Source organism: Mirounga angustirostris, unplaced genomic scaffold, assembly GCF_029215605.1.
Source record: "Mirounga angustirostris isolate CCGP_5_RB_7025 unplaced genomic scaffold, mMirAng1.0.hap1 SCAF_14, whole genome shotgun sequence".
Lineage (NCBI taxonomy): Eukaryota > Metazoa > Chordata > Mammalia > Carnivora > Phocidae > Mirounga > Mirounga angustirostris.
Genome location: NW_026991722.1, coordinates 85,768,622 through 85,790,694, shown reverse-complemented (window position 1 = coordinate 85,790,694; position 22,073 = coordinate 85,768,622). Strand labels below are relative to the sequence as shown.

At 52.6% G+C, this 22,073-nt stretch overlaps 1 protein-coding gene across 1 annotated transcript in view; it reads right to left on the bottom strand.

Moving 5' to 3' along the window:
• MYO18B (myosin XVIIIB) overlaps nt 1–22,073 on the bottom strand; it is a 231,565-nt gene that overhangs the window by 186,412 nt on the left and 23,080 nt on the right. Inside the window, exon 11 of the mRNA XM_064577697.1 lies at nt 16,323–16,467. Within this exon, the coding sequence (XP_064433767.1) occupies nt 16,323–16,467 (145 nt within the window). The remainder of the gene's footprint in view (nt 1–16,322; nt 16,468–22,073) is intronic.

Here is a 22,073-nt window from a genome sequence, read left to right as displayed (position 1 = left end):
GGCATGGGGTTAGGGGCGGTTCTGGTACTGCCACATATCCCACTTTAGATCTAGCTGGAGCATACACATGGGCTATATGTAGGTCAAGTCAAAAAGGAAACAGGGACAGACTTCAGATGGCAACATGGGGGTTGGGGGGAGGGCCTGCCGCAGAGCTGTGACAGATCCGCCATACCCCTGGGGCTTACTGCGCTCCCTTCTGACAAGGGCGTTCTCTCTTAATGGCACTTGCTCATGCAAGGGGAGGCTGGAAGGGCCATGGAATTAAAATCCTCAGCCCTCAACCAATGACTGCGGATGACACCCTTTGAGTGGGATGACTCTGGGTGTGAGCTCTATGCTGCCCCCCAGAGGTCTCTGGCGGGATTGAGCCCCAGTTGCCCACAGTGGAGGCTCACACCCTCCGTGGCAGCCTTCCTTCCCCACTTCCTGCCAGTACTTCCTGGGATCACCTCCCCCGGGAACCGTCTTGGCCTTGAACGCTTGCGTCAGCAGCTGGACCCATGTCAGGTGCTAAGACTCAGAGAGGGCTTGAGAGGCTGATCCCACTTAACCAAGTTTGGTTTGGATTTCCCTTCAATTACTGAGGCCAAAGGAAGGTTCTCTGAAAGGGACCCAAGGCTTGATAGGCTGTTATTTCTTTGTGTCTGTCTGTTCCTCTGAAGCCATTTGCACACCCGGGGTGAGGCCTGGCTCCAGCCAGTGTACCATCAAGGACAGGGCTGAGTCAGAAACTCTCCATGTAGCAGAGTGGTACAGAACAGGGCAGAGCGGCCACACAGCTGGGGCTCAGTTCCCCGAAGGGGCTCCTCACAGCCGTCGTTCCATGGAATGTTCATCAGTGCCAGTGGGCAGAGAAGAATCCTGTGTCGTATCAAGTTGGTTATTGCTTGGTGAAAGAAGTTTCTTAACTGCGGGACTTCTCAGAGCCTTTAAAGTATATCTGATGAATCTCCAAGAAGGGGACATTCTGTTCAGACTAATTTGACCTCAGAATGCTTTCAGGAGCACCTTGCAGGTCTAATGTCCCCATGAGACATTACTTTAGGAAACACTGGTTTAGTAGGAAGAGCCCTCAATTAACCAGGTGACCCTGGACAAATTGCCTTACCTGAGTCTCTTACCCAGGGTCACTCTGCTGGTAAGAGGCAGGCTGGGATTTGAATAGAGAGGATGCACAAAGGAGCAAATGAGAGACAGAAAAAAGGAAGGAGGAAAGGGATGTATTGGGACCAGTTTCCGAGGTGCTCAAATCCACCTGCAAAGGCAGGTTTTTCCCTTTATGTTCAGTACCAAAAAAAAAAAACCAAGAGAGAGAGAAAAAATAATAACACGACTGCTTTCCCACGTGCACCATGAGTTCAATTGCTATCAATTACTGTGGCCTCCCGCATTTATTAATAACCAAGTTATTTCTCCTTTCAACAACTTCCAACAATAGCTGTTGCTGAATTACTGAGCATTATGTGACTTATTTATAACGCTGGTGCATCTGGGTCACATTTCCTCACACAGAGGTTTCCAGTTCGAATGTCTGTAAAGAAGGAGGCCACCTGCAGGGAAGAGATAAGCCTAAAAGTCTATAGACGCTAGAAGAAAAAGCAGTAGTGCTCGGCAGACAGACTGCCTGGGTTCGAATCCCACCTCTCCCGCCTAAAGCCCCGTGATGTCAGGGAGGTCCTGCCGCCTCCTAGAGCCTCCACTTCCTCTTCTGTAAAATGGGAATCTACCCCCATGAACTTCTTGGGAAGCCTCAGTGAGGTTACACTTGCAGGTCGCTTAGTAAGGGGTCTGTTCAAGAGCTGTCCGCTCCTATGATGACAATCACACTGAGATTTCTGCCCTTAAAATGGGACAAATGGGTCACCAAGAGAAACTCTGGGAGCCAACTCAATGCACGTAGCTGCAGCTCCCCACCCAGGGTGCCCGGCAAAGTCCTAATGTTGGGACCATGGAAAATGCAACCCTCTTACAAGCTGGAACTTCAAAGCCCTTCCTGCCTTTTTTTTTTTTTTTTTAAGATTTTTATTTATTTATTTGGGAGAGCGGGAGTGCGTGGGAGCATGAGCAGGGGGAGGGGCAGGGGGAGAAGCAGACTCTCCACTGAGCAGGGAGCCCGATGTGGGGCTCGATCCCAGGATCCTGAGATCATGACCTGAGCCAAAGGCGGACGCTTAACCCACGGAGCCACCCAGGCACCCTTGCCCTTCCTGCTTCTTACAGCTGTTCCTGCATGTCCCTGCTGTCCCCCTGTCCTCCCCACCTGGACCTATCGTTCCACCATCTGGCTTTGGAGAAAGTTGCCATCTGCCCCAAGACCTTTGCCTGTCTGCCCAACCAGTGCTCCCTGCAAGGCCTGGCCAATAAGCCATCTATAACCCAACTGGAATCACTCATCACCCAACTGGAATCACTGTTCACACACTAATGGCTGAAAGACAAGGCACAGACCACTCCCAGTGCTCTGGGGAGTACGAGCAGGTGTTTTGGAAAAAGAAGTCTCACCAGACAAATCACTTGGGGCAGCATCAGATTAAACCAAGGAAAATGCAGCTGCATTCCCACAGGACTTCTCAGAACCTAGAGTATGCCGATGGGCACCGGGAATTTACAAGAGAAGAGGGCATGGGGAGGAGTCTCCAGAGCTATTATGATCAAGAGGGAAAAAGCAGATATGGCATCTCTGGGGTGGTGGGAACTATGGAAAGAAGCGGAGGCTGGACATCCAAAGACAGATTCAGCCTGGCTGTGAGATCTTGAGTAGGAGATGTCCTCTCTCTGAGCACATCTCCTACTCAAGTAGGAGTTTTGTATCTGTGAAATGGGTGGCTCCGCTCCCAGAGGGCTGTTTGAAGGATGAAATGAGACACTGGATGTGAAGCTGGCTGAGAATGTCCCCAGAGCCGGTGATCTGAGCTAAGGCGCAGGGCAGGTGGAAGGCATGACTGGTCACCCTAGGAGGAACACTAGGAGCGAAGGCTCGGGGGTGGGGCCAGCAGCAGGTGCCTGAACCACACAGCTAGTGAGGCAGACGTCGGGACCAAAGCAGCCCTGGCTGGCCCCCAGTCAAGCGCTGTTTCTACAGTCAAGTGTCCCTCCGCAAGACAAGAAGAACGGGTCGTTCAACCTATCACACTGTCCCCTCTGGGGCTGCTTCCTGGGGCCCAAGGAGAGCCCAACAACAGCGGGGGCTTCCCGAGGGCTCACCGCGTGCCCGGCCCCGTGCTGAGTAAGCACGTGATCTCATCAACGCACCAACCGCGTGAAGAGGTCTCCTTACGATTTGCATTTACTGATGACACCACGGACTACTAGACGTCACGTGGCCTAAAGAATAGGAAGGAAGGCTTCGAGGATGGAAGTCCTCAGACCAAAATTGGGCTCCTCCCCTTCCCAAATCCACGACCTTAGATAACTTACTTTACTTCTCTGAGCCTCCACTGACTCATCCATAAAATGGGTATAACCTACCATCTAGGGCTATGAAGATTTAATGGAATAACCTGCACGTAAATCAGGCCTGGCAGAGAGTGGATTCTCAGTAAATAGTGATAGTGAACAAGTCCGTCGTGGTGGTCATGGTTGTTATCCTCCGTATTGTTGCACGCTGTCTCGGAATGGCGAGTCGGGGCATGCGCAATGGAGTCATAGTGCTCTTCCTCCCCCCCGCCCCCCACCTCTCCCCACCCCTGCCCTCCGCCTTCCCCAATAACAGGTTAGTAGGGTCTCTGGTGATCAAAGCTTAAAGAGAGCCCAGAGAGCATCTGGTCTACCCCCGTGAAGCAAGTCCTTCCCCTCTCTGAGCCTCAGTTTCTGTATCTGTAAAATGCGGTCATAGCACTCACTCCGTGGAATTGTTGGGATGGCCAAAGCTCTTAGAGTAGTGCCCCGCACATAGTACGCAGGGGATAAATATCAGCTGCTGTTATTGTTTACGGGAAACAGAGGCTAAGAAGGGGGGGAGAGGCCTTGGCAAGGCCACCCAGCAAGCAAGTGGCTCAGCCTCTGCGAAACCTGGTTGCCCAGGCGTTCCAGCCTCCCTACTCCAGCCTCCCAAGGCGTGGGGCCCCCGGCGAGCGGCGCCTTCTAGCCCCGGCCACTTCAGGGTTTTGCCGGGCTTTTTAAAAACTATAATTGTTTACATCCCCAAGCAGCCATTTCAGCTTAATGAATGAATTCAATATGCTCAGAAAACGCAGAATAAATCCTCGCCTGTGGCCTAGAATAGGCCGGCTGTACCAGCTGTCGGGCAGGGAGCCAAGCTACCAGCTGGGGCAGGGCTGAGATGCGGGGTCTGTGTCTGCACAAAGGCAGGCGGGTGGGACGGGGCCCAGGAGGGGACAGGCCTGGGGGATGCTGGGTCCAAGGACAGATCAGTGCAAACCCTAGACTGTAGAGCCCAGTCGCCTCTTAATCAGAGCCCTGTGTCAACCCAGCATCGCCCCTTAGATTGGTACCTTGTGGGGAGAACACAGAGGCCCCAGGCTTTGCTCGAGCCACTGCGCCTTCGCTGGGTGAGGCTCCTCTGCCTGGAGCACCCTCCTTACTTTCTTCTCAGTTTTGGAGATTCAACTCAAGGGTCGCCTAGGATGGTAGGACCCCTTGGGTGGGGCTGACCACTTTGAACTTAGTGTCCCCTGCCTACAGTGTTCTCTGGGCATCTTCCGTGCACTTGTCTGGGTCGGTCTCCCTTGATCAGACTGAAATTTTGTCTGGGAAAGTGAGGGTGGTGTCCCAGGGCAGCCAGGGCATAGAGGAGAAGACAGGAAAGGAGGAGGGGAGAAGGCGGAGGAGGACAGAGGGAGAAGGAGGGGCCGAGCAAAATGAACTCAGAAATGGCCCAGGAGCCCAGAGACTCGGATTCTAGTCCCACCTCTCCCACGGCCTCACTGTGTGACCCTGAACAAGGCCCTTCCCCTCTCTGATCCTCCGTCCCTGCCCGATCCAAAGAGGGGCTCAGGCCTGGCATGATCGTAGCCCCTTCTAGGCAGGTAGCTACCCCCCCCCAACCCCTTGCAGGGTGTTCACAGAGCCAGGCAGGTGGGATGCCCTCCCTGGCTTCAGCTGGGGCAGATCCGGCTATGAGAGGCCAAGCTTGCCGTCTGAGGCTCTCTGCAGGGAGAAACCATATAGGCCCGGACTGCAGTTGTCCTGCTCCTCCCGACTCAGTGACGTGATGGCCCTTCGCCCAGAGCCTTAAGAAATGAACAGCCCTGGTCCCAGCCACCTGGGGCCCAAACGCCAACCCGAATCCCTGTCGGGGAAAATATAGAGGGGGCACCTGGACGCTGAGCTCTGAACACCTTGTTACAAGTGTGCGGCTTGTCTTCTTGGGGGCAGGAGGGAGTGGGGGCTGTGGACCAGGCAGGGAGAAGCTGCTGTCGGGGGAGGGGAGTGGGGCAGGGAGCTGGCACTGCAGATGGGGGCCTGGCCTGGCTGCCCTGAGCCCGGCGTGCTTCACCTACGGAAACAGAAGTGAGCGCAGATGAGCACAGAGAGGACTGGAGTGGTGGACAGAGGAAGTGTCCCCAGAGTGGAGGCAGTAGGTCCATTTTGAAACACCAAGCCTCCCTCTGCCCTCCGGGGACACAGGGATCAGCAGACAGAAGGTCCAGCTTCATGCCACTTAGAGCTGTGTGATCCTGAGCTAGTGACTTCACCTCTCGGAGCCTTGACTTACCCACCTGCAAATGGAAATGAAAACAGAAGTGCCTACGCCACAGACTCGAGAGGGTTCGATGAGCCGACCCAGGTAATGCCCAGGGGATGCTAACCGGGCCATTCGTGTTCAAATGTCAAGCCCTGAACACACCCTTCCATCCGGCAGTTCCATGTCCAGGAGACCAGCCCTCCAAAATGCTCGCTCCCAGGCACCAGCTCTGCCTACAAGCATGTCTAGAACACCAACATGCAGAAAGCAACCTGAACAACCCACAGGAGAGTGGCTACACATATGGAGCGCCTCCCTCCCCCCAATAACGGGCAGGTCCCTGCAGTCAACAAAGAGAGTTCAGGACATCCTGATGACCCAGTTGCTGGTCCCTGCCACTGCGGACCGTGCCGTGGCTGGAGGAGGCTCACGGGACTGTGTGTTCCTGCCCTAACCTCCTGTGAGTCTATCATGACTTCAAATCGAAAAGTTTAAGAGAGGGGCGCCTGGGTGGCTCAGTCGGTTAAGCGACTGCCTTCGGCTCAGGTCATGATCCTGGAGTCCCTGGATCAAGTCCCGCATCGGGCTCCCTGCTCGGCGGGGAGTCTGCTTCTCCCTCTGACCCTCCCCCCTCTCATGTGCTTGCTCTCTCTCATTCTCTCTCTCTCAAATAAATAAATAAATAAAAATCTTAAAAAAAAAAAAAGAAAAGTTTAAGAGAGAAAACAACAACAACAACAGCAAATCTCAGCCTTCGAGGGCAGCGAACTGTCGTGTAGGATGCCATCACGGTAGAACATGATGGTACACATTTGTCACAACCCATAGAAGGCACAACAGCATGAGTGAGCCCAGCTGGAAACCCTGGACTTGGGTTAATAACGGCGTGTCCGTCTAGACACATCCATTGTGATTAACGTCCCCTTTACACCATTACCAGTGATCACCTTGGGGGGCAGAGGGACCTTTGTTCCTCTCTATTCTTCTGCGTGGTTTCCATTTCTCAAAGGAAGACAGCTTCACGGTATGATGTGTGTGGTCGTTTATGAACCCAAACCAGTAAAGCACTTCACATAGTGCTTGAATATACGGTCCCAGCTTTGGGTTGATGGGATTCCCTTTTACGACTCCCACCGGCCTTCTGCACGCAGGGTCTCGCCCTAGCGTCGGGGAGCATCTGGCCCCCTCCTCTGATCTTTGGATGGGCTGCCCTGGCTGCTGGAAGTCAAGGCTTCCCAGCAGAAGGCGAGGGGCTGGGCCTCCATCATTACGACTATTGTCTCTCTTTCCTGTGTCCCCCCTTCACCGGGGCTCCCTGAGTTATGACCCCATCCGTTCTGGTACTGGCATCTTTATTACAGTGGGCTATCATCACCCTATTATGAGGCCCCTCCTCGGGTTGTATACGGGCCTGACGGTGTCATATATTAGGCAGAGGGGTCAGCAGCAAGTAGACTGGCAAATTTAGTGAAAGAATATTAAATTAAACCTCCCATTGGCCTTCAGAGGAAAAGGAGAGCAAGGCAATGGGGCCATCCAGGCAGCCATCACTCATCCTGTGGCTATTTTGGATTCTGAACATGATTGTCGCTTTTGTGAAGTAATGAGGGATGGCAGGCAGAGTGACAGTCTCGGGCTTTCTAGGGAGAGTGCACATCATCTCTTACCGCGGCAGGACCACAGCGATCCTGAAAGAAGAGCCCACATCAGCCTTGCACACTCTAGCTTTGCTGGGGAACCCGGCATCCCCCACCAGAAGTGGACAGACTTTCCATTAATAATCATACTAGCATTAATAACCACGATGATGGAGCTTCACAGATTCAGATTAAGTGACGTGAGCCTCACAAGAACCCTGGTACGTAAGCCCTATTATTCCGAATTTACAGATGAGGACACTGAGTCTCAGAGGTCAAGGGAGTGGCCGAGATCCGCAGGAAAACAGGGATTGAACATGGATCAGCCTGGTCCCAGAGCCCACGCCTTTAGCCTCAATTCTGAGCTCTCCAACCTTGATTCTGCTTAACGGGGTAACCTTCCAGATGGAGGGACAGGGAGTGGAGGTTGGACAGAGATACAGATAGAAATTAGATGGAGCTGAGAAGGAGCTCGTAGGGGAGAGGCGGATGTAACAAAAATAGGGAGCAGAGGGTGCCTGGGTGGCTCAGTCATAGGGAGCAGAACTGTCTTCTTGCCCCCTCAGCAGGGAGCTAGGAAGCCTTGGCTGTGGGATTCTATAAGCTCTGTGGTATCCTAACTTCCAACAGCCAGAACTTACCATGTGCTCGGCTCTGGGCTCAGCCCCTGACATACAGCATCTCTGTCCATCTGTATGGTGGACCTGTGAGGTCACTGCTCTTTTCAGTCCCATTGTACAGGCCAGAAAACTGAGCCTCAGAAAGCTAGTGACTTGCTCAAAGCCACTGTGGCAAAACAGGGCCATACCCGTCTCTCTCTGTCTAGAACGTCTACCCGTTCTAGAACCTTGTTGCTGCCCCCCTCCAAGGGTGGAGTCTGGTTCCCCTGGCCCTTGAAGCTGCTGAAGGCTTATCACCCATAGAACATGGCAGAGGGATGCTGCATGATATCTGAGGCCAGCTCCGAAAAGGGGATGCAGCTTCCAGGGTGCTCACTGGGAACTTGCACTTGAAGTTGCCATGCCAAGAGGAAGCCCAAACGAGCCCATGTGGGGAGACCAGAGACCACACAGGAGAGGGATGCCCAGCCAGTCCCCGCCTCCTCCAGCCCCTGTTCTTTCCGGGCCGGCCACCATGAGACTGCAACCACGGGACAGACCTCCAGTCAGAGCTGCCAGCTGAGCCCTTCCAAACTGCGGACCCACCGAAGCCTCGGGAGATAATGAAATGATTGTGTGTAAGGCATGGGGGCTCGGGGCTGATTTGTTACGCAGCACGGTACCCGGGCCAGTCCCCCAAGCTAACAAGGGATGGAGTCCCCGCTTAGATGCGAGCCCAGGTCTGCATCATTCCTGGCTGCTCTGAGCACTGGCCTGCATGTCCTTGGCCCTCAGGACCTTCTGCTAAGCTGTGGAGAGAGCACCGGACTGTGAGTCCAGACCTGGATTCTGGTTCAGAACCTGCCCTTCATTAGCACAGATGGCTCACTGTGAGCCCTTGGCGAGGAGCATCTCCTCTTAAAGGCTTATGTTTTTCACCCACCAAAGGGGCTCTCACCTACCACCCAGCCCACCTCACAGGCCTGCCTTAATGCCAACGGAGACCGCCGAGCAACACAAGTACTTGGCACAGAGAAGCAAGTCATAGCTGGCTGAACATCTCCCATGTGCCACATCTTACACGTGCAGTCTCTGACTATCGAATGCCTGTAGAAGGTAGGTGGATTTATTACCATTTTACGGACAACAGAAACTGAGGCCAGAGAGGGGAAATCACTGCACAAGTTAAATCCCACAGCCAGGAGGTGGGGAGGCCTGGATTCAAAGCCGGGTCCCCTGCTCTTCCCTTGTGCCTCACTTTGTCCTTATCAAGTGAGCTCCAGAGAGCCTCCATTTGCTGCCATACGAAACACACGGGCACTGGCTAATTGTTCCATGGGCCACTTTTTGCCAAAGGAAAAAATACGAGGTGGGATGAATGGTTTCCTGATGGCTCCTGAGGTATGGCCCAGGCCATGAGCCTTGGTTAACAGCAAACCAACCATGATGTCGAATCACCCAGGGTTTTCTGCCTGCCAAGTGGAGGTAGCCCCAGAATGTCCTCCCACTGCCTTCCCAAAGGACCATTCGGGGACAGCAAGCAGAGAGACAGAAGGGGGGTGGAGATGCAGTGCAGAGTGAGGGAGCTCCCCTCTGCCACCAGAAAAACACATTTCCTAAGACCCAACAGCCAGCTGGGGTTGACTTCTTCAAACAAGTCACTTTATAATGAACCGACCAAGCCAGCAGCCACCTTGCCTGTCTGCGGGAGGTGGCCCAGAGTCAGGGCATATTAGCATCACAACCTTCAGGGAGCCTCCAGACAGCTCTAGGACATCCTTTCTCCCTCCCTCCTTCCCCCTCCCTCATCCGAGGCTCAGGCAGGTTCCATAACTTGGCCAAGGTCACACCCCGCTGATAAAAGGCCAAGCTGAAATCTGAACCAGGACTGGCTGACAGCAAAACTCCCGTGTCCTTTCCCCTCCACATCCTGGGGGAAGGCAAGCCTCTGACTTCCACGCTGCCCAGGGCACAGCTGGTGACAGGGCGGTCCCCCACCCCACAGGCAGCCAGCCTCCCAGGATAAAGGGCGCCATGTCACAGGGGCCAACGGGATTGAGAAGGGGGTGGGGGAGAGGCATGGTGGGAGAGCTCTGCAGGAACACAGGGGCCTGAGGGGGCCTGAGGGGGCTTCAGGAAGAACAGGATATGACCCCCCCCAAAGGAGGAAGCTCAGAGTAGTCCCAAGGAGTGATGCTGGGGCTGTGTATGATGTAGGTGCCGGAGGCTCAAACAAAGCAGAGGCCATAAGTACGGTGGGACCCCGTGGTGATCTGAGGGCGGGGGCCCCATCAGCCTGGGACCATCCACAAGGGCTCAGTGGTCTTCCATGGGGCCACCAGGTCTGGGGCTGCGGCATGGGCTTGGTACCTGGGATAAATACACATTTGGTCTTTGTCCCCAGTCCCTGGCACACAACTCCTAAAACCCTTGGCATCTCTGAAGTGAGGAGGGTTTTTTTTGCACACTAATGAATGGCTGGGGTCTCAGCCATTCCTCAATAGCTTCAGGACAGGGGCTGGTCGCTGATTAGAAATTTAGAACTTTCAGAGGCACCTGGGTGGCTCAGTTGGTTAAGCGACTGCCTTCGGCTCAGGTCATGATCCTGGAGTCCCGGGATCGAGTCCCGCATCGGGCTACCTGCTCAGCAGGGAGTCTGCTTCTCCCTCTCCCGCTCCCCCTTCTTGTGCTCTCTCTCTCTCTCTCTCAAATAAATAAATAAAATCTTAAAAAAAAAGAAAAGAAATTTAGAACTTTCAGCCTCGCCCCCTGACATCTGAGGAGGGGAAAGGGGCTGTGGGCTGAGTAATCAATCACCAATGGCCAAGGACTTTATCAATCATGCCTAAATAATAAAACCACTGTAAAAATCCCAAACTACAGAATTCTGAGAGCTTCCGGGTTGGTAAACACATTGAGGAGCTGGGGGTGGGGGTGGGGGTCGTACCAGAGAGGGCAAGGAACCCCTCCCCCATGCCTTGCCCTACACATCTCTTGCATTTGGCTGTTTCTGGGTTGTATCCTTTATAATAAATGGATAAAGGTAAGTAAAGTGCCTTCCTGGGTTCTGTGAGCTTTTCTGGCAAATCATCAAACCTGAGAGGGTGGCGGGAAGCCCCCAGCTTTATAGGTGGTCGGTCAGAAGTACAGGTGGCCCAAATGTGTGGTCCAGGGGTCTGAAGTCGGGAAGGCCTGTGGGACTGAGCCCTTAACCTGTGAGGTCTGCACAGACTCCAGCGTCTGCATTGAATTGAATTGAATTGTGGGACACCCAGGTGGTGTCTGGAGAATCAGAGAATTGTTTGGCCTAAGGAAAGCCCCCCACATTTGGCTTCAGAGGCAATTCAGAGAGCCCAGCTAAGAAAGTGACCCCACCAGCCCTCTGGGAGCCTGTGAGGACAGAGGCAGCAATGCATGAGGCAAGAGGCAAGATGTGTAGTCCCCCAAGTTTGGGCTCAGAGCTTGGGCAGACCTGGGTCCAAATCCCACCTCTGACTTTAGCTGTGTGCCCTGGGGGATAGGGACGAAGCTCCGGCCAACGTCATCTGTTAGATGGGCATCATAATAGACCTCACCCCTCCCAGGCTGTTCTAAGGTTGCAGTGACCACGTCTAGAAGCTCTCAGCCCAGGGTCCAGAAAAACAAATCCGTTCCGCATTAGGAGACGACCCTCACGGCCTGTTGCAAAGGCGAGGACAGCGGAGGGATATTTGCAGGGAGCCTGACCTGCCGAGTACTCTGGCACGTACTCGCTGTGCAATGTCAGGTAAAATACACACTTTCTCTGAGTCTCTGTTCTTTAATCCAACAGAGGGAGATGCATGGCAGCGAACACTTCTGAGCCCACACTTGACCAGCCAAGTCCTGTACCCCGTACTTTTGGGCACTGACTCAGTTAATCCTCACAATGACCCTGCAAGCCGGGGCCTCTATTGGCTCCATTTTATAGAGTGGAAAACTGAGGTTTGGGGAGCCCAAGCCAAAGCTTGCACCCAGCAGGCTGGCTCCGGACTCCTGCCCGTAGCGCTGTTGGTCCTCACCAGATTACCGCATGAATTGAATCCGATCAAGAGGCACGATCAAAGTACAAGTGATTTTGAAACGGTCAAATACTAAATGGATAATTCGTGGTGGCTGTTGTCGTTGCCCTAACATTTCAGAAACCCTGAGTCCGGTTATGAGCCCCAAAATCTCCCACAGGGACTGATACTGGTTTTTAAAAAATAAGATCAGGGCTCTCAAAATAAGGAAGCCAGGCGCGCTGAGAGGAGAACATCATTTTAATGAGAGAAAAAAAAAAAACCCTGATTAATGGAAATGATTCTTAATATATTTCAAAATGATCTGTTATGACACAAAGCAAAGACATTTATATATGACTTTGAAATTCTTAATAGCTGATTTTAGAGCAACCTATTATGAAATCTTCCAGAGCAGAATATATAGTAAGTAAATCATCGGGCAGGCCTCCCAGGCAGACTGAGAACAGCTCCTCTTAAAATAATTTATAAGGTGGGATGGGGGGGAGGCTGGGAGAAATTATTACCATAATCATGTATTAATAAAATATTTATAAATGTGACTTTCCCTTTTAGCGTTACAGGCAGCTCCAGATATGGGGCAGGTCCCCGAGCCCACATCAGAGGGGGGCCTCCCACGTGCCCTGTAGGGGGAGAAACCCCATGTACCGAACTCCTCTGGTGACCGGTCGGTGGGCCAGGGGACTCTGCGAGCCTGTTTTGTGGCATTGGAGGTAGAGAGGGTTGAAGTTGACGGTGGAAATCGGGAGGGAGATCCCACGCATCTGCAGACCTTGCAGAGTGTCTGCGGGGGGCGGGGGGGGGCAATCCTGTGTCAGCTCAGTGCAGCTGAGAGGCAACCAGCTGGGCCACCTGAGGAGAGTCATCTGTGCTGGGATGGACAACAAAATCCTAGACTCGCCTTCTAGTGAAGGATTGCCTCAAGCTAGCCTCTTCTGATGACCGATCCACCATCCCTTGCCTTGGCCATCCCAGACCTGCCACGCCATGCATGTCCCTGGTCTGGCACTGTGGGTACCTGTCTGTGTGTCCCTGCCGTCTCTGGCTGCAGGCACATGCTCAGCTCAAGCTCGGGACAGGCTGGAAGTGCGGGCGTTAATGCCTCCCAGGAGCAACCTTTGACCAGGGAGAAGGAGGAGGCGGTGGATAAATACCCCGGCTCCCTTGTCTCCTGGGTAATACAATTGGGAGCCATGTTCCTCAGAATCGCCCAGAGGTCCCCAGTGGAACTGGGCTTCCAGTTGCCCAGAAGTGATGTGCTCATTAAAGTATCACCTGCCTTCCCTTCCCTATCTCCCTCCCCTACTGCTGATCCCCTCCCAGAAGGATACATGTACCCAAATCTTTGTCTCAGGGTCTGCTTTAGGGGACCCAGTCCAGTTTAGCTTCCTCACCCATATTCCATTTGATCCTCCCATCAATCCCATTCTCTGCCCATTGAAAGAGGAGATCACGGAAGCTCAGACGAGTCTGGTGTTCAATCCTGGTTAATTGCACCAAGAGCCTCAGCTTTCCATTCTGTAAAACAGGCTTGCTTCCTTCAACTCATCCCCAGCCCATGGATGTCCCAACTCTGAACCTTCATGGCTTTCCTGCTCTGACCTCTGCAATCCCACCCTCGACCTAGCCAGCTCACAAAGCTGGCTGATGGTCCTAAGTAGGAAGCCTCATGTCTCCTTATGAGATGATAAATTCACAAGAAGGGGCCCAATTTTCACAGCCCCTCATATCCCTCCCTCTTCCAGGTCTGGGCACAAAGTAGATGTTGGCTTATCTCAGGGATGGGGATGTGTTATGGGCTGAATTATGTCTTCCCCAAATCCGTATGTTAAAGTGCTAACTCCCAGGACTTCAAATTGTGACTGTATTTGTTTATCAAGGCTTTAACATGATAATTAAGGTAAAATGAGGTCCTGGGGGTGGGCCCTAATCCAATGTGATTGGTGTCCTAATCAGAAGAGGAGATCAGGACGCAGACACACACATGAGTGAGGACACGGGGGGAAGGCAAGCCTCTGCAAGCCCAGGACAGAGGCCTCAGGCAAAACCAACCCTGCCGGCACCTTGACCTTGAACTTTCAGCCTCCAGAACTGTCAGAAAACAAATTCACTAGATTAAGAACCTTGAATTTGGCTCAACAGCAGAATGTCACATCTGATAAAACTGTGACCAGAGGCAGAGTTGACTTGCTTAAGGTCACACATCAAGTTGGGGGCAGGGACAGATTCCTAACATCCTCACTCTGGCATGGCCGGGTCTAAGGGGGATGGAGGAGTTTTTTCAGAGCAAATCAAACATTTAGGCACTTCGGAGGCACGAAGCCCCCCAGTTGCTGTGATCTTGCATGGGTTGGTGCAGGATTGGGCTGGGCGAGCTTCTTCTGTAAAGGGCTATATAATAGTAATTATTTGAGGCTTTGCAGGCCACACCATCTTTGTCTCAACTCCTCAACTCAGCCATTGTGGCAGGAATGTAGCCAGAGACATGTAAATGAGGGGCATGACCATGTTCCAATAAAATTTTAATTATGGATACTATAATTTGAATACCATAGAATTTTCACACACCCCCAAATTTTACAGATAGGTAGGTAGATGATAGATAGATAGATGATAGATAGATAGATAGATAGATAGATAGATAGATAGATAGATATTCATCTAATTGAAATATAAAAACTATTTTTAGCTTATTGCTGTCCAAAAGCAGACAGCAGACTGAATTTAGCCCTATAAGCCATAGTTTGCCGACCCTTCCTGGGGACAAAGCCAATTGCAGAGGTAGAGATTTTACCAGATGATTAGAGTTTTGCAGGGAAAGAAAGGCAGCTCAGGTTGGAGATGGGGCCATGTTCTCACACTATGGTGTGCATGACCCACGTTGGTCTTGGTGACAAGGAAGCTGAGAGAGAGAGACCCTACAGTCCCACAGGCAAAATGGTAGTGATGCCCCAGTAGCCAACGTGTTGAGCATGGCCCACAACTGATTTTTGGAAAGGCAAGTGGCATTTGACTTTTCACCTTTGCCGAGTCAATCATGTCTGTCCTTGGTTTGGACCAACTGGGGGATCCCTACCTTACTTATTTCTGACTCAGCATAACTTCTAGAAATTTCCAAAGTCAAATCAGTGGGCCAATACATGCAGCTCACATGTACGAGAATTGAAAGAATAGACCCCAAGGCCCAGGAGTGTGGGGATGGCAGGAATGATGTACCAACATATTCCAGAAGTCTGCTGCCCGCATACAAATGACCCAGAATGTCAGCCAGGGTCGGTACACAGCCCCAGAGGACAGACCTCAATTCACACATATTCATTCAACACGTAAATCCCAACTCCATGTCCCAGGCCACAAGGAATGCACTCCCTACTAGAAAGAGCTAGACAAGGACACGATCACAATACAAGGCACCATGATCCTCATGAAGGCAGGAGCCATGCTACTCTGGATCCCCACTGTCTCCCTGGGACCTTTTACAGAGCCAAAGAAGACCAAAGAAAGTGGTTAGGGAAGTGAGGAGACTTGAATGCCGAGTCAAGGAACTTTAGTTGAGTTAGCAGGCAAGAGAGAGCCTCGGGAAGATTCTAAGCAGGGGATGACACAATAGGCCTATAGTTTTTAGAAAAGAGCCCAGGGGTCACAATGATGATGGACTGAGGGAAGAACGTAGACATTAGCAATGAGACTACTGTAACAGTCCAAGCAAAAAAAAAAAAAAAAAAGATTGGCAAACAGTAAGACTAGAGAAACAAGGAACAAGGACAGAAATATTGTCACAGAGATCCTCTACAGGGCAAGGTGAATAATGATCGGCTAGGGAGGGGTGAGAGCAAGAGGGAAGACCAGAACCACTTGGGAAACCAAGCTGAAGTAGGGATGCTCAGTAAACAGACAACTCAGGGCAGGGAGCAGACTCAGGAGGAGAAGGATGGCTGCGTAAGCTTCAGCACGTAAGGTCGGGGAGCATCTTCAAGATGCCTAGGTAGAAACATAGCACCTTTATTGCTTGGACCCAGCTATCTCTCAGGTGTTCTGGAGCTTCCATGCTCAACGCTGTGGCTGCCAGTTACAGACGGCTACTTAAATTCATGTTAATGAAAATGTCACGCAATTAAACATTCCACCCCTCAGTTGCGCCAGCTTCATGTCAGGGGCTCAACAGCCCCATGCTGCTCGGGGCTGGTTCTGGACCGCACAGATGGAGAATATCTCCGTCTACAAGGTTTCCTTGAAAAACCCCAGCCCCATTTCCATCTCACCGCGCCCGGTCCTGCAGCCTCCCAGAGAACAGGCCCAGCGATGCAGATGACAGATTGATCCTGTCCCTCCTCGTGGTGGCAGCTGCCGCCACAGACAACTGGTAGCACAGGTGAGCTGGGCAGGAAGCACGTACCTTTGCAGGCCCCCGCCGCGCCGAGATGGTAGATGGCTGCCAACACCCTCCAAATGGCTCGCTGCTCGCCCTCCGAAATGCCCAGTGTCTCCATGGCGCAGCGGAGTCGGGCAAAGGCGGCCGCCGCCTTCTGCTTGTCTTCAGGCTGAGAGCAAAGGGAGAGAGGAAGAGGCCGTGAGGGTGGAGAAAAGGCGAAGCACTGACTCAGGGCTCACCCTCGGGGGAAACGTGCGGTCGCTTTATTAGCGCAGTAAATGACCCACAACTAGGCTGTGCGGCTTGACACCCAGGGCTCCAACTGTAGGGAAATTTCTAGAAATCGTTTCTATCTGACTTTGGAATGCGCTGCGATTTTTATTCATCCATGTGTTCATTCGGGAGATTTGGGTTTTTTTGTTTGTTTGTTTGTTTTGAGGCTCCGCTCGGTACTGGGCCCTGAGGATGCAAAGCCGAGGGAAGCCCAGCACTTGACTTGGGGGGCCTCTCAAGGGAGCAGTGGAAGGAGACATAACCGGGGGCCAGGTATGAGTGGGGAACAGTGGGATCTCAGAGGCAGGAAGGCGCTGATGAATCCCACCCAAAAGCGGCAAATAGATGGTCACAGAAGGCGAAACAAACCCGAGATTGAATTTGGAAGATGACTAGGCATCATTCGACCAATTGAATGCAATAAGTCCCGACGAGCAGAGGGAACGACAGGACCAAAGGAGATCTGAGGAGACAACAGGTGAGCCTCTGAATGCGGGTGCAGAAGCAGATCTTTTTGGAGGCGGGGCTGACAGAGAAGAGAGAGAGCTTGAGCAGGTTGCAGGTGCCACACCTGGCAAACGCATGCCCCTATCTACACTCCTGCACCTGTGGCAGGCATCAGTAATCAACTGGCAAACGCACGCCCCTGTCTACACTCCTGCACCTGTGGCAGGCATCAGTAATCAATCAAGAGCCCGCAGCAAGCCAGTGAGTCCCTGATTCTTCTCAGGACACCACCCCTTGCAGCCGACACCAACTGATCTGCCCCAGCAACTGAAGGGGAAACCAACCGTTCGCTATCCCCAGTGCAAGTGATGGGAAACTACCCAAGATTTTTAAGCGGGAGGAACGAGAAAGTGACATGTTCTGATGTTTATGGGTTGTAGGGTGTTGTTTTTTTCTTTTTCAGATTTATGATCCCAATTATGTTCGGGATTGAATATTAAAATGAGTCTGAAACTCCTGCACACACCATCTGGCCAAGAAGACTCAGCCCAGAAACCTGCTGGGCTGAGAGGAAGTGAGCTGGGGACAAGAATTCTTTTGTCACTAATCCACCAGCAGATAATGAGGAGCTGGTTTGCACTTGGCCCTCTTACAGAGTGTGGGCGATGAATGGTAGGCTGTTAAAGCTGGCAGGTCCTTGAATTTTGCAGAATCCAGTATGCCCAGAGAGGGGAGAACACTGGCCCAAGGTCGCACAGCAAATTAGTATCAGATGCAGGGCTGGAATCAGGCTTTTCTGATTTCCAGTCCAGGCTGCTTGTCCCCTTGCATTCAAGCCATTTCTAACCAGGAAAGAAGCCTGCAAGGATCAGCGACCAATTGGGACGGTGTCAAAGCAGGCGGTGACATTGAGAGATTCGCTGTGAAAATATTTCAATTAATAGCAAAAGCATGTGCCACTGATCCATCATATTTCTGGGCCACCACAGGACCACAAAATCCCTAGCAACCAGGAGCTCAGCCTAGCAACGGCCACTGCTCCGCTGGAGCCCACGGAGGGAGGGAGGGCATCTGACCAACATGTTCTCAGTTATTTATGAGATTTCAAAGTAGCAGTGAAAGGACACCAAAAGGACAGTGGCTACACATTTACTATCGTTCCCACTGTCAGCTCTGAGCATTTGACTTTAAATTACAGGTGGACCCCATCATCTGCCACTGAGCTCAGGTGAAGAGAAGGAGAAACTTCCCCTAAAGCTTCATCAGTTTCTCTTCCTCTCCCTGCCCCCCCCACCCCCTCCCCCACCCACGGCTCTTTTGCAACAGAAAATAGAGAGAGACAAATGTCTATGTTTCTGATCCGAACCATTAGGATCAGGAAGATGTTTACAGTTCCTTGAATTTCCAAGGAACCAAACACCTCTGCCCAGTGCTGGGGTGCAAGCCACTCCTTGCATCCCAGTTGCGCACGGAGAGATCAGTGAAATTAGTGGACTACGTCAAGTCACAGCCCAAATGTCTATACACAGGAGAAGGAATAAACAAAGGGCCGTGTAGCCGGGGCACGGTGTTGGAGGATCACTCAGCAATGAACGAGAACGAGCCACTGGTGGGTGCGACCACACGCCTGAATCCCACAGACCCGGGCTGAGCCAGAGGAGCCAGATACCAAAGACTCTGCACCCTGGGACTCCCATCTCTGCGAGGTTCAACACGGGCCAAACTAGCCTCTGGTAAGACAAGTCGGGTGATGACTCTGGGACGGGAGGGACACACCTGCTGGCAGAGAGACTCGAAGGAGCCTTTGTCAGAATGAGGAATGTTCTAGGTGTCGATCTGGGGTGTGGCTACAGGTGTGCTTAAGAATATAATCATCACTGAGTTGGAGGCTTAAAATTTGTGTGCTTTATACGCTTTATGTCTCACCTCAATTAAAAAAAAATTAGGGGCACCTCGGTGGCTCAGTGGGTTAAGCGTCTGCCTTCGGCTCAGGTCATGATTCCAGGGTCCTGAGATCGAGCCCTGGGTTGGGCTCCCTGCTGGGTGGGGAGTCTGCTTCTCCCTCTCCCTCTCTCCCTCTGTCCCTCCTCCTGCTTGTGCTTTCTCTCTCTCTCTCTCAAATAAATAAATAAAAATAAAATAAAATAATGAAAAAAAAAAAAAGCCAACTCACACCATGCCCAGAGTTTATCTGAGGCAAAGACTCAAGGTCAACCAAAGACTGCAGGTAATTTAGTGAGGGGGAAAAAAAAAAATCCAGAATGCCCTCTCCACATTAGACTGGGCTGTGCTTAGAGTGCCCAGGAGATTCCTTCAATGCAGAGAGTGGCCAGGTTTGGATTTGGAGTCAGACAGAGCTGGCCGTCCCCTGGACTCTCTGCTCCCAGCAGAGTGACTTTGTACAGATCTCTGGCCCTTGCCCTGGGGCTCAGTTTCCACTTCTGTAGAACAGAAACCGTAGCCCGCCGTCCTCCCAGGGCCACTGTGAGAATAAATGAGTCATGTAAAGCACCCAGCATAGTGCCCCAGCACACAGTGGTGCCTAATAAATGCTGGTCCCTGTGCACCGCTGCATCTCTCCCCATGGTGCCTTGACCCAGGCTGTTCTGCTTTCCCGGACACCCTCTCCCACTGCTGCCCAAGTGCACGCCCAGCACCCCATGGAATGTGAACTGGGCATGGTCCTGCCCTTGAGAGGCTCCCAGGCCAATGAGGGGGACAGATGTGCAAACCGAATGACAGCCGGAGTGACTGCGGGGGGGGGGGGGCGGGCGGGAGACTCTGGGGAGAGTCAGAGGCTTCCTGGAAGTAGTGGTGCATGAAGCAAACAGAATAAGCCAGGGGACATGGGGACTGGGGTGGGCAGGACAGGAAGAGTCTCCAAGCAGAAGGGCACGGGGCTGGGGGAGGGAGCATGGTGCTTGGGTGCCGAGAACCCTCAGGTGGGTCGTGCAGGCCCGTCTCCCCCCGAGAGACGGGCAGTGGGGAGCCCCGGTTTGCAGCTGGGAGCTGCTCTCTGAGGGAGCCGTGGCTACTGGAGGCCTCCCTGGCTGAGAGAAAGCCGGCACGTGAGCATCTTCTCCCTGAGGCGGGCTCTAGGAGGAAAATGCTGAAAGTGGGCTCAGTTCACTTGCAAAAGAAATATTGGTGCCCACACAGGTGGGTGAACCTCCTAGAGAACGTGGGGAGGGCAGGACAGGTGTCAGCCCGGAGCTCCCCATACCTGAGCCGTTCTGCCCCATGCTCACATCCTCCCTGGGCACTGGGAGTCCATTTAAGGAGGGAGAAGAGGAAACATGAATTGAGCAGCTGCTACATTGCACTAGGTACTTATACTCTGTGAGGTAGGTGTGGGTCTCTCCCGCTGACAGAGGAGGAAACCGAGGCTCAGAGAGGGTTAGGCCCTTGTCCAAATCACCCAACTGGGGAGGAGAAAATTCACTGCTTGCCAGATACTCTACTGGGCCCCCACTGCTAGGAGCAGACCAGGGAGCTGGGTGTGGCTCTACCCATTCTGCAGGTGCGAACACTGAGTCCAAGAGAGGATAAATGACCCCAGAGTGCACAGTGAACCCCAGAGCACAGGGTCTTCAGCCACAACACTGGATTGAGGTGACAGAGGGGGACGGGCTATAGTGCCAGATTTGGGGACAGGTCCAGCCCTGCCTCTACCACTTCCAAGCTGTGTGCTCTTAGGCAAGTGACTTCACCTCTCTGAGCCCGGTTACTGCTCCTGAAAACCAGATGTGATAAAAATCCCTTTGCTCAGAGGACCATTAGGAGGATTAAGGAAGTGAAGGCTCTGGGCAGAGCCCCCAGCAAGAATGCATGATCCCCCATCTTCCTATTTGGAGATCATTCCTCCACAGTTGACAACTGGGTCATAAAAAATAAATGTGCCTCGGGTCAAAGCCTGGAAGGTAAAAGCCAGAAGCAAACTGCTGGGAGGCAAAGATGATTATTATTATCACTGCTGCTGGGCACTTAAAAAAAAAAAAAATCAGGCTAGGTTGCAGAAAAATAAATTACAGAGAAGAAGAAAATAATATGAAAGATTTGTGATTTCAAATGTGTCCCGGTGCCCTGACAGATCTCAAATAAGTTCCATTTAAAAGCTGAAAGTGGAAGGCAGTAAGGGCACAGGGCAGGGACCAGGAGCTGGGACTGACAGTCAGTGAGCCGAGGCAGCCACCGGGGGGCGGCCAGAACCATCCCTCAGGGCTCAGTGCTTTCGGCCCAGAGCCCTGCTCCAGCTGATGGCCCCGGGCCTCATCCTGGGCTCTGCAGCCACGCTCCACCTTCCCCTTTGCCTCAGGCACTCAGTGGAGCAGGAATGCTGGCCTCATTGCCCCTGTCCGACCTCACTCAGTGCACCAACAGACCAGCTCATGCTCACCTCCTCCAGGCAGCCTTCCTTGATACACCTCTACCCCTCCCAGCCTGGCCTCAGCTGACACACACCTCTGATTCCAGCACTTGTCATTCTGGCCTCGAAGGATCTGCTTCAAAGATGTGGCCGTGGTGGCTCCCACCCGCCTCCAAAACTCTGTGCCAGTGCCTGGGACGCGATGAGATCAATAAATATCCACTGATGAGTCAATGTCAACGAGCTGCTGGTTAGTGTCCCTGAATCAGAGCCATTGACGCTGAGGTAGAGTTTATCCGCCCACTGCTCCAGGCTCATGGTGCTACTAATCCCATGCTCCAGGACCCCAGAGCCAGGTCGGCTAAGGAAGGAGACCCCCAAACTCTCGAATTCCCTTCTCCCAGCTCCTCTGGGATTCCCAGCAACCACCCCAGCTCCCAGGACAGAGGCAATGGATCCAAAGAGAGACACGAGATCCTCAAAGCCCCAGGAAATGCCTTTGATGACACAGCGGGATAAATTAAAGTGCAATTAATATAGTTCTGCCTACCACGGCCGCAAAATTGAGAAAATTGAAAAGATGAGATTTTAGCCAAGTAGTGGTGAGTGGGGCCTGCTCGTTCGTTTATTCACTCAACAAACGTTCATTGCTGTGTGCCCAGCTCAGTGCTAGGCCTTGTAAAATACAC